This window comes from Pocillopora verrucosa, chromosome 7 (assembly GCF_036669915.1).
Source record: "Pocillopora verrucosa isolate sample1 chromosome 7, ASM3666991v2, whole genome shotgun sequence".
NCBI classification, from domain to species: Eukaryota; Metazoa; Cnidaria; class Anthozoa; order Scleractinia; family Pocilloporidae; genus Pocillopora; species Pocillopora verrucosa.
This window is the reverse complement of record NC_089318.1, coordinates 865,155-878,000: the sequence shown is the minus strand read 5'-3', so window position 1 is coordinate 878,000 and position 12,846 is coordinate 865,155. Positions and strand designations below refer to the sequence as shown.

The 12,846-nt window shown below is 36.9% G+C and overlaps 3 protein-coding genes across 4 annotated transcripts; 2 read left to right on the top strand and 1 right to left on the bottom strand.

Moving 5' to 3' along the window:
- The first annotated feature begins 1,163 nt into the window (after window positions 1-1,163).
- LOC131775417 (tumor necrosis factor-like) lies at window positions 1,164-6,568 on the top strand. The gene is made up of 4 exons (XM_059091526.2): window positions 1,164-1,210; window positions 5,050-5,154; window positions 5,711-5,774; window positions 6,178-6,568. Exons 1-4 carry the CDS (start codon window positions 1,202-1,204, stop codon window positions 6,495-6,497), a joined length of 498 nt encoding a protein of 165 aa, XP_058947509.2. The 5' UTR covers window positions 1,164-1,201; the 3' UTR covers window positions 6,498-6,568.
- Window positions 2,733-4,108, bottom strand: LOC131775244 (tumor necrosis factor ligand superfamily member 10-like). Its single transcript, XM_066170042.1, has 4 exons — window positions 4,008-4,108; window positions 3,811-3,915; window positions 3,217-3,286; window positions 2,733-3,140 (listed from the first exon to the last, which is right to left on the bottom strand). Exons 2-4 carry the CDS (start codon window positions 3,889-3,891, stop codon window positions 2,809-2,811), a joined length of 483 nt encoding a protein of 160 aa, XP_066026139.1. The 5' UTR covers window positions 3,892-3,915; window positions 4,008-4,108; the 3' UTR covers window positions 2,733-2,808.
- A 2,490-nt stretch (window positions 6,569-9,058) lies between the features above and the next one.
- On the top strand, window positions 9,059-10,759 carry LOC131775401 (tumor necrosis factor). Of its 2 annotated transcripts, none has more exons than XM_066169357.1 (4): window positions 9,059-9,078; window positions 9,216-9,332; window positions 9,892-9,955; window positions 10,360-10,759. In XM_066169357.1, the coding sequence occupies exons 2-4, from the start codon at window positions 9,252-9,254 to the stop codon at window positions 10,683-10,685; spliced, it is 471 nt and encodes a 156-aa protein (XP_066025454.1). In that variant the 5' UTR covers window positions 9,059-9,078; window positions 9,216-9,251; the 3' UTR covers window positions 10,686-10,759. The 2 variants fall into 2 exon arrangements, with proteins under 2 accessions (XP_066025454.1, XP_058947490.2); XM_059091507.2 differs by having other exon boundaries at window positions 9,060-9,078; window positions 9,228-9,332.
- Window positions 10,760-12,846: the final 2,087 nt, after the last annotated feature.

The following is a 12,846-nucleotide window of genomic DNA, read 5'->3' as shown; positions in this document are numbered from 1 at the left end:
AAAGCTGAAAAATATCTATCCATATTGAAGTTCGTGTTGATTTTGGCACCTCTTCCTACTGAAAACTAAAGATCTTGAGGTATCACTTAGTCACGATCAATATTTATCACAACATTTGTCTTAAACCGCTTTTAATTAAATGACTGACAGAACTGTGTACTTGAAAGTGTTAACGTCTAGGAAACCTTTTTAGCAGAAGTGTCGGGTTTGCGCTTCGATTTTTTTAAATCAAGTTAAGAAGGCAAGCTGTCACTGATATGGGGTTATTTTATTAAACGACAATGAAGAATCACCAACATTAGCGAATTACGTGAGAAGTCTTCTACGTGACGTGATCCCTTGGTTAAAAAATGCTAATGAATAAATCCTAGTGACGTCAAACGAGTAGTCGACTGGAACTCAATGAGTTAACCTCACATTGCTCGGGGCCTTTGTGGGTTTCACAATGGTGGCCGGTCACGGAGAGATCGCTGCCATTTTGTAAACTAAAGAGGTTCAGGGACGAGGTTGAAGTTGGGGAACAGTGCTTGCGTGATAACATTTCAAATCCAGAGAATGCGAGCTGTTAATGTTCTCTTATTCAAATTCATTACGTTTGTTTATCAGTGAAAGGAAGAAAACATGGGCCGTTGGCCAAAGGCTTGCAAAACACCCATGATCTTAAATTTCAGATACCTCCAGAAAATTATGCTTTTTGCACTCATTTTGGTAACACTGAAATAAAATAATAGGGATTCTGTTTCTCCCTAAATGCATCACGCGAATTGAAGTCATTTTCCATCGCGATATCTTTCACATTTAAAGACGTCAAGCCATCATCTTTTCACTTCACCCATCTTGCTGAAGTTGAATGTTTTAGAGACCTGATGATGATGAGGAGGAGAATCTTTTTCTTTCTTCCTTTTTTGGTTGAAACAAATTTTCCCTTCTACACCTTAAAAGAGAGGGAAAACTGCACTTATTTCTCTTGAAACGTGCTTACACGTGGTGTCTTTGGTACTTTAATTATTTCATTTTTTCTTCTCGTTCTATAGATATCCCTTATTCGTTTGCTGTGGTCACTCGTGCCTGAGGATAAAATTCGTACCTTTGTCAGCAATGAAAAAGGAATGAAAAAGTTAGCCTGAGGTTAGATCTAAAGAGTAGACTGTTGTGACAGAGGCACAGCGGTAAATATTTCAGATCTATCCCATCATGTCAAATGATATCAGTAAGTTTGTGATCGTGTGCAACTTTTGCGTTTTTTTAATTAGAGAGAAAAAAATTCAGAATATAAAAGCAATTAAGATATTTAAACAAGCAAGTACTTTTGTCAATTATTTTAAACGACACTAAAGTAATTAAAAATGGTTGAATGGCTTAAAAATTTCTTTAAATAAACAGGAAGAGGAAAGTAGAGAAATTTAAGTATTTCTTTTGTCGTTGCAAATATTGAAATCGATACATAATATCTACAAAAGCTCTGATGGTTCAACCTAAATGGCGGTTTCGGGTAAAAGAACAGTCCATGACAGTTGGTTTTGCTTTGAACATTCTAACACAGCAAATGAAACAATGGCCGTCATCACGATAGGTATGCAAGCCAATTTAATACGTAAATTAATGTTTTGTCGCTGAACTTTTCTGTCTTTTCATATAAAAGAAAACCATTGATGAGATATGGAATTTATTTTGTTATTTCTCTGCAACCAATACGTTTTTACAAATACGAAGATTGTTTAAGCAATATACCACACTTTCTATCGGTTTACCGGCGTAATAACCCCCACGGGATGTTGGGAAAACACGAAAACAATGTGTGAATCACGAGCCGAAGGCGATTGCATGATTTACAAACTTTTCGAGTATTCTCCCTACGTCCAAAGTAGACTATTGCGCTGTTAAACCTTGTTGTCTGCTAAGTTCGTAGTCGACAAATTTGGAATTTCTTTTTAAAAACAAAGTGTTGTTTTTATTCTTGTTTAAGGCAGTTGATCACAATCATATGGCTCAGTGTTTTTCAGTTGTTTATATACATACATACATACATACATATATATGTATGTATATATATATATATATATATATTAACTCTAGTTGGCGTGTAGAGTGGTATGTTGCTTGCACCAATCAGATTTCCGCATTAGGATATCGCGGTATCTCGCGTGTAATTGTGGCCTTCGCAAGAGCCCTCGTCGATTGAGGTCGAGATTATTCGGGATATGTGTGAGTTTAGATTAATTGAGCTTTTTCTCTTTCTCTTAAAGTGAAGTAATGCGATATTTTCGTTCTTTTGAAAGTTATGAAAACATCTCGACCTATCCAGCTAAAAAAATAACTCTTGCATGGTACGCATGCCTGTTTTAATTCCATTCCCAGATCCAGGGAAGGCAAAATTGTTCGAACAGAATTAAGAGACAAAATGATTCAAGAAACAAACGAACTGGTACAGAATCCAGGAAGAAAAGTAGTTTTCTTCAGAGAGAAACTCTTTACCACGAAACAATGACACTGTTCTGGAGGAAAAACCTGAACATGTTACGCGATCAGAAAGCTATGTTACATCATGAAAGGAACTCGTGCTTTTATACATGAGGGATAAGCGATACCGCTGGATGTTGTTGATAAATCGTGACCTTAAAGGCCATATTCATTTGGGGCTTCGGTCAGAAATTTAGTGGTTCCCATTTATACTGTGACCGCTGTGTCTTTGGGGATTGGTTGTTTTGTTAAAGATTACAATACAGCATAGCCTTTTTGATATCATTCTATTCTTTATTGATATCGTGGTACAATCTTCTTCAAGGCTGTTGCGCGCTTGTGTGAAGCTCACGGAATCAGGAACGCTCCAAAGTAAGAGAGAGCAGTCGACATGAGAAGTCTGGTAGATGTCTTGATTTTCAGCGATATTCTGTCACCAGCCTTTAGATAAATAGTTCCCCCTGCATAGTGAGGTCCTACCCGCATCTTGCGGGGATGTTGAAGCAAGGCGAAAGCTATGCCCTGATTCTTGCGAATCACCACTCTCCCGTAGCGGTGAAAGTACAGTTGCGCGTAGACATAGTACGCTCCATCTTTAGGTACAATCAGACATCCATTTCTGTATTTCATGCCGCCCCAGAGACGGCTGTGCACATTTCCCACATCCCAGTCTTTAATCACTGTAAGGAAATTTTCAAGTTGACTATTAGTAAAACTGAGAAAGCCGTTGAAACAACAAGAAAAAATTGAAATAACCTTGCCCAACGCGATAGCGAGTTGCTTTTTTGTTGCTGGCCCCGATGTGAGCCAGAGGCTGACAATGGAACTACAATAAGATAAAAAAGGTGAGTATCAGTTTTAACCAGTAGAATATGAAACTTTCTTACCCACATTTGCGGGTAATTGACTACATCTCAATTTTCTAAAGACTAGAGTTAAACATTTTTATAGGATGTCTACGACTTATGACTCCAGTTTTCAAATTCTCTTTTGAAAAAGATTTGACTGGTGATTTATTTTTGAAACAAGTGAAAACTGTAGAACTTGATTATGACAGATAGCAAAAACCGTCTGTGATAGAATGGTTGAAACAGATAGCAATTGGCCTGAAATCAAGAGTGAATGTTCTCTTGCTGAGGGAATGAAGTACATAAGTTGTTAAAGAAAGGTGATGAAATGAAAGCTGGATCGTCAATAAAAAAATATATCAGTATTTAATTCTCACGTGTGAGGGACAAAAAAATATCTAACCTCCAAAGAGAAATCGAACCCTAAACGTTCTGTTTTCGCAATCTGACGCTTTACCATTGAGCTTCAGAAAATTATGAACAGTTTTTGCACTTGTCTTACCCGTGGCGATGGAGCCGCTTCCACGTTAACGTATATCAGAAAAACACAGGACAAAAAGATTTTCATCCCAAGAAAAGCCATGGTGTCGGGAATATCTGAGAGATACTGTGGAATGAATTGTTATTGTTCAGAAGGATTTTATGCACGAAATCAAAATGGCTTTCTACACGAAACACTACACCAGAAACTGAGCTTACCGTGACTAGTTGTCTCTTGTAAATGTAAGATCCGAAACTGGGAAAGGAAGCAATGTGTCTGTTGTTATAAGATTCTATCAAAGACAAATTTGGATGAATTGAAAAGCAGTTAGGATATTGAACAAACAAGTACTTTTGACAATTACTTTAAACGACACAAAATAAATAAAAATGATTGAATGGCTTAAAAATTTCTTTAGGTAAACAGGAAAAGGAAAGTATTTCTTTTGTCGTTGCAAATATTAAAATCGATACATAATATCTACAAAAATTCTAATGATTCAACCCGAATGGCGATTTCGGGTAAAAGAACAGTCTATGATGGCTGGTTTTGCTTTAAACATTCTAACATAGCAGATGAAATAATGGCCGTCATTACGATGGGCCCATTCAATGCGTAAATTAATGTTGTGTCGCTGAACTTTTCTACCTTTTCATATAAAAGAAAACCAATGATGAGATGTGGAATTTATTTTGTTATTTCTCTGCAACTGATAAGTTTTTACAAATACGAAGATTATTCAAGTTACAGACCACACTTTCTATCGGTTTACCGGCGTAAAAACTTTTCGTTGTAGGTCGGAACGAAATATGGAATTTATTTTGTCATTTTGGCACTTATTAGTTTCTACAAAAGAGAAGATTAATTTTTACCAATCCAATAGATATTTAGTAATTAGAGAGACAATATGGAATTTATTTTGTCATTTTGGCACTTATTAGTTTTACAAAAGAGAAGATTAATTTTTACCTATCCAATAGATATTTAGTAATTAGAGAGACAAGAGCTCTGCAAGCAATAATTATGAAAATTGATAAACAGTACACTCACTGCTTGGTCTTATATACGTGTCCCCATTTCAATTTGGGTCGCACATTCCAGAGACAGACAGATAAGAACCATTTGAGATAAACTGTTCGTGCTTTATCTGTGGAACGCCCATAAGGTCCTTTTACCAGTAACAGTTGGTAGCTGGAGCATTAGATAGGTAGAGTTAATAACGTGAAAAATCTTTTTTTACGATCACAGTTTCTCTTACAGTACTCCTCAGATATTTCCAAGATCATGGCTTCAACTGAGATGAAGATCTTTTTTTCCTGTGTTATTCTGATATGCGCCAACGTGATAACGGCTACATTTCCACAGGTAAGACAACTGGAAAAACTATTCATAATATTCTGTAACTCCAGACCACAAGCGTAAAGTGACGGGTTGCGAAAACAGAGTGTCTGGGGTTCGGCTCCTTACTGGAAGCTTAAGATTTTTCTTTATCCAACTCCTTTGAGAAAAAAACACGGATATCCTTCTATATTTGTCGACACAGCTTGAACTTACACCCACTTTCTTTACTCACTTGTGTCGTTTGATTCCCTTCAGTAAGAGGACGCTAACTGTTAATTTTAGGCATTGCCATCTGTTTCAACCATTGTATCTCACACGGCTTTTGCTGTCTGGAATTCAGAATCAAGTCTATAGTTTTATGTTTGAAAAATTAAATGATTAGTCTAGATCTTTTCCAACAGAGAAGGTCAAATGTGGATTCTTAACTCGTTGAAATTCTAAGAAAATCTTCATCGAAAAAAAGACTTTAGAAAAGAGAAAAATTAAGATTTAGTCATGTTCTCTCGAAAGCAGGTGAGAAAATTTCATAATTTACAGTATAAAACGGATGCCCACTAATTCTACGTTATTGTATCTCCAGTCGAAGGTTTACGCTCATATCGAGGCCATCAATAAAGGAAAAGTTTCCTATCAGGCTGGACAAGGTTTGTTGAAGAGACTTTGCTAACAAAAAAGGACTGTGTGGAAAGTGTTCAAGAACTTGCAAAAAATAAAAGGAACAAAGACACTCGCGTAATAACTTTTGTCGTTGTCGCCTAACATATGCGACCTAGTGACATTCTTTGCCGAAATATCTTCGTCCGCAATTAGTAGTTATTGTAAAGTGTTACATAATGTGGTAGCATGAGTGTTTCTTGGCTCTCGAGTTCCGTAGCGGTTCTGAAGGATTTCGAGATAAGTTTAGGTTTAGATCCGATCCGAAGGGTCTCAGTAGTAGTGTAGTGCAGTAGTTTGGTGTTTCGTCCAACCAAGGTTGTTCTATTCGTTTCTTATTGCTTTAACAACATCTCAATCTTACTAATTTTCGCCTCGAAAATTGCCTTACAGTGATGAAAGACTGGAAATGTGCTTTCAGCCAGCAATCGGGTGGCATGAGATACAGTAATGGACAACTGTGTGTTCCTACCACTGGACCGTATTATATCTACGCACAACTATACTTTCACACCAAGGGGAGGGTGGAGATTCGTAAGAATAACCAAAGGGTCACTATGCTTCAACCAGCTGAAGGCACAGGTTACTTACCCCTTTATACAGGGGGAGTGTTTCTCTTAAGAAGAGGTGACGTCATATCGCTACATTCGAATCACGACGTCGTGATTTACATGTATTCTGCTCACACTTATTTTGGGGCGTTTTTGATTTGACCTTCACGCTAACATGTAAAAGTCTAGGGAGAAATTGCACCATGATTTCAATAAAGGATACAGTCATATTAAAAAGGGGTCTGATTGTTTTTAGTTACGTTGTGTTGTAATTCTTACATAAGACCTGTTCTTTCAAATCTCCGAAAACTACCTAGCTAATCTTCAGTTAAAGTCAGTTAAAGGATTTATGGAACAAATCGTCTTTGAGGATCATTGACACAATCTAAGCATCGACAGGTTGATAAGCTCAGTAAACGGTAAAATCCTAGACAAAATTTGCGTTTTGTCTTTCACTTGAAATTTAGAAAATGACTCAATTCTTGTACTTTTCGATTGGCTCTGGCGCTTTGGGCTATTATAATTTGACTTACTACTGTGTATGTGGTTGTGTGAGATTGCGAAATTTCCCTATTGCTTCAGTGACCGTAGTAGTATTATGTGATATCCACCACGTTTAAAACGATTGTCTTGGCACTAGCGAATTTCTTTTAATTTTGAAAACCCCTTTGGGTTTTAAATCTTCTTTTGCTTTCAAAGCAGCAAAAAACAATCATGATCAAGAAATGAAGATTGTAGTTTTTTTTAGTACATGGTATGGGGGAGAGGGATGGTGGGGGGGGGGGGGGGGGGATGAAAGGCAAAAGAAGATATTCTTTGTTGTGTTCTTGGATGACAAATTTCGTTTTCTATAGGTCATCTTTCGAAAGTTGTTCTTCCTACAGTGCTTGCGTGATAACAATTAAAATCCAGAGAATGCGAGCTGTTAATGTTCTCTTATTCAAATTCATTACGTTTGTTTATCAGTGAAAGGAAGAAAACATGGGCCGTTGGCCAAAGGCTTGCAAAACACCCATGATCTTAAATTTCAGATACCTCCAGAAAATTATGCTTTTTGCACTCATTTTGGTAACACTGAAATAAAGTAATAGGGATTCTGTTGTCCCTAAATGCATCACGCGAATTGAAGTCATTATCCATCGCGATATCTTTCACATTTAAAGACGTCAAGCCATCATCTTTTCACTTCACCCATCTTGCTGAAGTTGAATGTTTTAGAGACCTGATGATGATGATGAGGAGAATCTTTTTCTTTCTTCCTTTTTTGGTTGAAACAAATTTTCCCTTCTACACCTTAAAAGAGAGGGAAAACTGCACTTATTTCTCTTGAAACGTGCTTACACGTGGTGTCTTTGGTACTTTAATTATTTCATTTTTTCTTCTCGTTCTATAGATATCCCTTATTCGTTTGCTGTGGTCACTCGTGCCTGAGGATAAAATTCTTTCCTTTGTCAGCAATGAAAAAGGAATGAAAAAGTTAGCCTGCTGTTAGATTTAAGGAGTAGTGTTGTGACAGAGGCACAGCGGCAAATATTTCACATCTATCCCATCATGTCAAATGATATCAGTAAGTTTGTGATCGTGTGCAACTTTTGCCTTTTTTTTTAATTAGAGAGAAAAAAATTCAGAATATAAAAGCAATTAAGATATTTAAACAAGCAAGTACTTTTGTCATTTATTTTAAACGACACTAAAGTAATTAAAAATGGTTGAATGGCTCAAAAATTTCTTTAAATAAACAGGAAGAGGAAACTAGAGAAATTTTAATATTTCTTTTGTCGTTGCAAATATTGAAATCGATACATAATACCTACAAAAGCTCTGATGGTTCAACCTAAATGGCGGTTTCGGGTAAAAGAACAGTCCATGACAGTTGGTTTTGCTTTGAACATTCTAACACAGCAGATGAAACAATGGCCGTCATCACGATAGGCATGCAAGCCAATTTAATACGTAAATTAATGTTATGTCGCTGAACTTTTCTACCTTTTCATATAAAAGAAAACCAATGATGAGATGTGGAATTTATTTTGTTATTTCTCTGCAACTGATAAGTTTTTACAAATACGAAGATTATTCAAGTTACAGAGCACACTTTCTATCGGTTTACCGGCGTAATAACCCACACGGGATGTTGGAATAACACGAAAACAGTGTGTGAATCACGAGCCACAGGCGATTGCATGATTTAGCAACTTTCGAGTATTTTCCCAACATCCAAAGTAGGTTATTACACTGGTTAACCGATAGAAAAAAACCTTTTAATTTCTTGGTATATACCATTCCACTAAACGATAGGTTTTTGACAAAGTAGCGCGCTCACAGTATTTCTGTTATTTTATAACTGAAGACAATTAAACATTGGCTGTTATGGCAGTGGACCGGTTTTTTTTGTCATTTTTATTTTAAAGAAAACTTTTCGTTGTAGGCCGGAATGAAATATGGAATATATTTTGTCATTTTGGCACTTATTAGTTTCTACAAAAGAGAAGATTAATTTTTACCAATTCAATAGATATTTAGTAATTAGAGAGACAATATGGAATTTATTTTGTCATTTTGGTACTTATTAGTTTTACAAAAGAGAAGATTAATTTTTACCTATCCAATAGATATTTAGTAATTAGAGAGACAAGAGCTCTGCAAGCAATAATTATGAAAATTGATAAACAGTACACTCACTGCTTGGTCTTATATACGTGTCCCCATTTCAATTTGGGCCGCACATTCAAGAGACAAACAGGTAAGAACCATTTGAGATAAATTGTTCGTGCTTTATCTGTGGAACGCCCATTAGGTCCTTTTACCAGTAACAGTTGGTAGCTGGAGCATTAGATAGGTAGAGTTAATAACGTGAAAAATCTTCTTTTACGATCACAGTTTCTCTTACAGTACTCCTAAGATATTTCCAAAATCATGGCTTCAACTGAGATGAAGATCTTTTTTTCCTGTGTTATTCTGATATGCGCCAACGTGATAACGGCTACATTTTCACAGGTAAGACAAGAGGAAAAACTATTCATAATATTCTGTAACTCCAGACCACAAGCGTAAAGTGACGAGTTGCGAAAACAGAGTGTCTGGGGTTCGGCTCCTTACTGGAAGTTTAAGATTTTTTTGTTTATCCAACTCCTTTGAGAAAAAAAAACACGGATATCCTTCTATATTTGTCGACACAGCTTGAACTTACACCCACTTTCTTTACTCACTTGTGTCGTTTAATTCCCTTCAGTAAGAGGACGCTAACTGTTAATTTTAGGCATTGCCATCTGTTTCAACCATTGTATCTCACACGGCTTTGCTGTCTGGAATTCAGAATCAAGCCTATAGTTTTATGTTTGAAAAATTAAATGATTAGTCTAGATCTTTTCCAACAGAGAAGGTCAAATGTGGATTCTTAACTCGTTGACATTCTAAGAAAATCTTCATCGAAAAAAAGACTTTAGAAAAGAGAAAAACTAAGATTTAGTCATGTTCTCTCGAAAGCAGGTGAGAGAATTTCATAATTTACAGTATAAAACGGATGCCCACTAATTCTACGTTATTGTATCTCCAGTCGAAGGTTTACGCTCATATCGAGGCCAGCAATAAAGGAAAAGTTTCCTATCAGGCTGGACAAGGTTTGTTGAAGAGACTTTGCTAACAAAAAAGGACTGTGCGGAAAGTGTTCAAGAACTTGCAAAAAATAAAAGGAACAAAGACACTTGCGTAATAACTTTTGTCGTTGTCGCCTAACATATGCGACCTAGTGACATTCTTTGCCGAAATATCTTCGTCCGCAATTAGTATTTATTGTAAAGTGTTACATAATGTGGTAGCATGAGTGTTTCTTGGCTCTCGAGTTCCGTAGCGGTTCTGAAGGATTTCGAGATAAGTTTAGGTTTAGATCCGATCCGAAGGGTCTCAGTAGTAGTGTAGTGTAGTAGTTTGGTGTTTCGTCCAACCAAGGTTGTTCTATTCGTTTCTTATTGCTTTAACAACTTTCTCAATCTTACTAATTTTCGCCTCGAAAATTGCCTTACAGTGATGAAAGACTGGACTTTGGCAAATGCTTTCAGCCAGCAATCGGGTGGCATGAGATACAGTAATGGACAACTGACTGTGCCTACCGCTGGACCGTATTATATCTACGCACAACTATACTTTCACACCAAGGGGAGGGTGGAGATTCGTAAGAATAACCAAAGGGTCACTATGCTTCAACCAGCTGAAGGCACAGGTTACTTACCCCTTTATACAGGGGGAGTGTTTCTCTTAAGAAGAGGTGACGTCATATCGCTACATTCGAATCACGACGTCGTGATTTACATGTCTTCTGCTCACACTTATTTTGGGGCGTTTTTGATTTGACCTTCACGCTAACATGTAAAAGTCTAGGGAGAAATTGCACCATGATTTCAATAAAGGATACAGTCATATTAAAAGGGGTCCAATTATTTTTAGTTACGTTGGGGTTTAATTCTTACATAAGACCTGTTCTTTCAAATCTCCGAAAACTACCTAGCTAATCTTTAGTTAAAGTCAGTTAAAGGATTTATGGAACAAATCGTCTTTGAGGGTCATTGACACAATCTAAGCATCGACAGGTTGATAAGCTCAGTAAACGGTAAAATCCTAGACAAAATTTGCGTTTTGTCTTTCACTTGAAATTTAGAAAATGACTCAATTCTTGTACTTTTCGATTGGCTCTGGCGCTTTGGGCTATTATAATTTGACTTGCTACTGTGTATGTGGTTGTGTGAGATTGCGAAATTTCCCTATTGCTTCAGTGACCGTAGTAGTATTATGTGATATCCACCACATTTAAAACGATTGTCTTGGCACTAGCGAATTTCTTTTAAATTTGAAAGCCCCTGTGGGTTTTAAATCTTCTTTTGCTTTCAAAGCAGCAAAAAACATTTATGATCAAGAAATGAAGATTGCAGTTTTTTTTAGTACATGGTATGGGGGAGGGTGATGTGGGGGGGGGGGGGGGTGGAGGATGAAAGGCAAAAGAGGATATTCTTTGTTGTGTTCTTGGATGACAAATTTCGTTTTCTATAGGTCATCTTACGAAAGTTGTTCTTCCTGTCATTTTTAGGGTCTATCACAAATTCTAACTCTGCGCTTCTTCCCTAAAAGAGTAAGAGGTGCTAATAACATAGGTTCCTTTTTTAATATGTCTGCTGAGTTCGTAGTCGACAAGTCTGGTGTTTCTCATTCTTAAATTGTTGTTTTTATTCTTGTTTAAGGCAGTTGATCACAATCACATTCACATGGTTCAGTTTTTTATGTATTTTTTTTATAAAAAAAAATCTCTCTTTGTTAGCGTGTAGAGTGGTGTGTTACTCGCGCCAATCAGATCGCCGCATTAGGGTTTGTATCTCACATCAATCAGATTTCCGCATTAGGGTATGTATCTCGCACCAATCAGATATCCGCATTAGGGTATGTATCTCGCACCAATCAGATTTCCGCATTAGGATATGTATCTCGCAACAATGATATCACAGCATTCCGATATCATGCACCAATCACAGCGTTTGGGTATTGTTTTTGAGTTATTTTTTTTTGTCGCCTCGTGTGAGATCGTGTTTGATTGATATGCAATGTTAAGAGGTGTTTTTATTGAACATTGATTTTTCTACGAAAGATGGCTGACTTTTCTCCTTGGTGATTTGGTTGCAGTCAATTTCAGAAGTTTGGACAATTGCAAGTGTGTTGCAAGGTGGATTTTGCGTCATTATTGGCTGTTGAGGGAAATTTTTTGGGCTGTTTCGAGGGTAATTTTGAGAATACTTGACCAATGGAAATGTTTTCAATGCCTGTAGAAGGTGATCTTGTGGTGTCGTTTATGTTTGGCCAAGGACGAATTCAGATGCCATCGTGAGAATGTTTATTTGATTCTGTTATTTGGAATGAATGATTTACGGAGGTAAGTTAACATTATGTGATCTACTAATGCTGAAAATATATCAAGTCGAAGGAACAGTTTTGGTCTCGGTCCGCATTTTGTCAACAAAATAAACACATACCGCTTAAAAGATGATACTACGGACCACGTGGAAAGCTGTCAATGTTTCTCGAATATTGCGCGTGTTAAATATTCAATAGTGACATCTCATTTACATCCATCTACATCTACTTTTATTAAGTTGGTAAAATCTATACAGGCATCACACCAACCAACTCGCACGCAAAGTGATAAGACTGTATGAAGGCTTGAAATTATATTAAGAAAGATTTTGATCAAAAAACGAACCAGGAATATTCCACAATAGTGCAAATAATCGTGAAAGCTGATCACGGAAAAGCGATTGCGTGACGCTCAGTAAGTTGTAAGATGACATGTTGTCACATGCCAGACGAAAAAACGCTTTAAATTCTCAGTCTGCATTTTGTACCCACCCTGCAATCTGCACTCTACATTTTGTATCTGGTCTGCAGCCTGCAGTCTGCATTTTGTACTAACAGGTATCCGTGGCACCAATACAGTTTATTTTTAGTTACAGTTATTCGCACAACACGAACA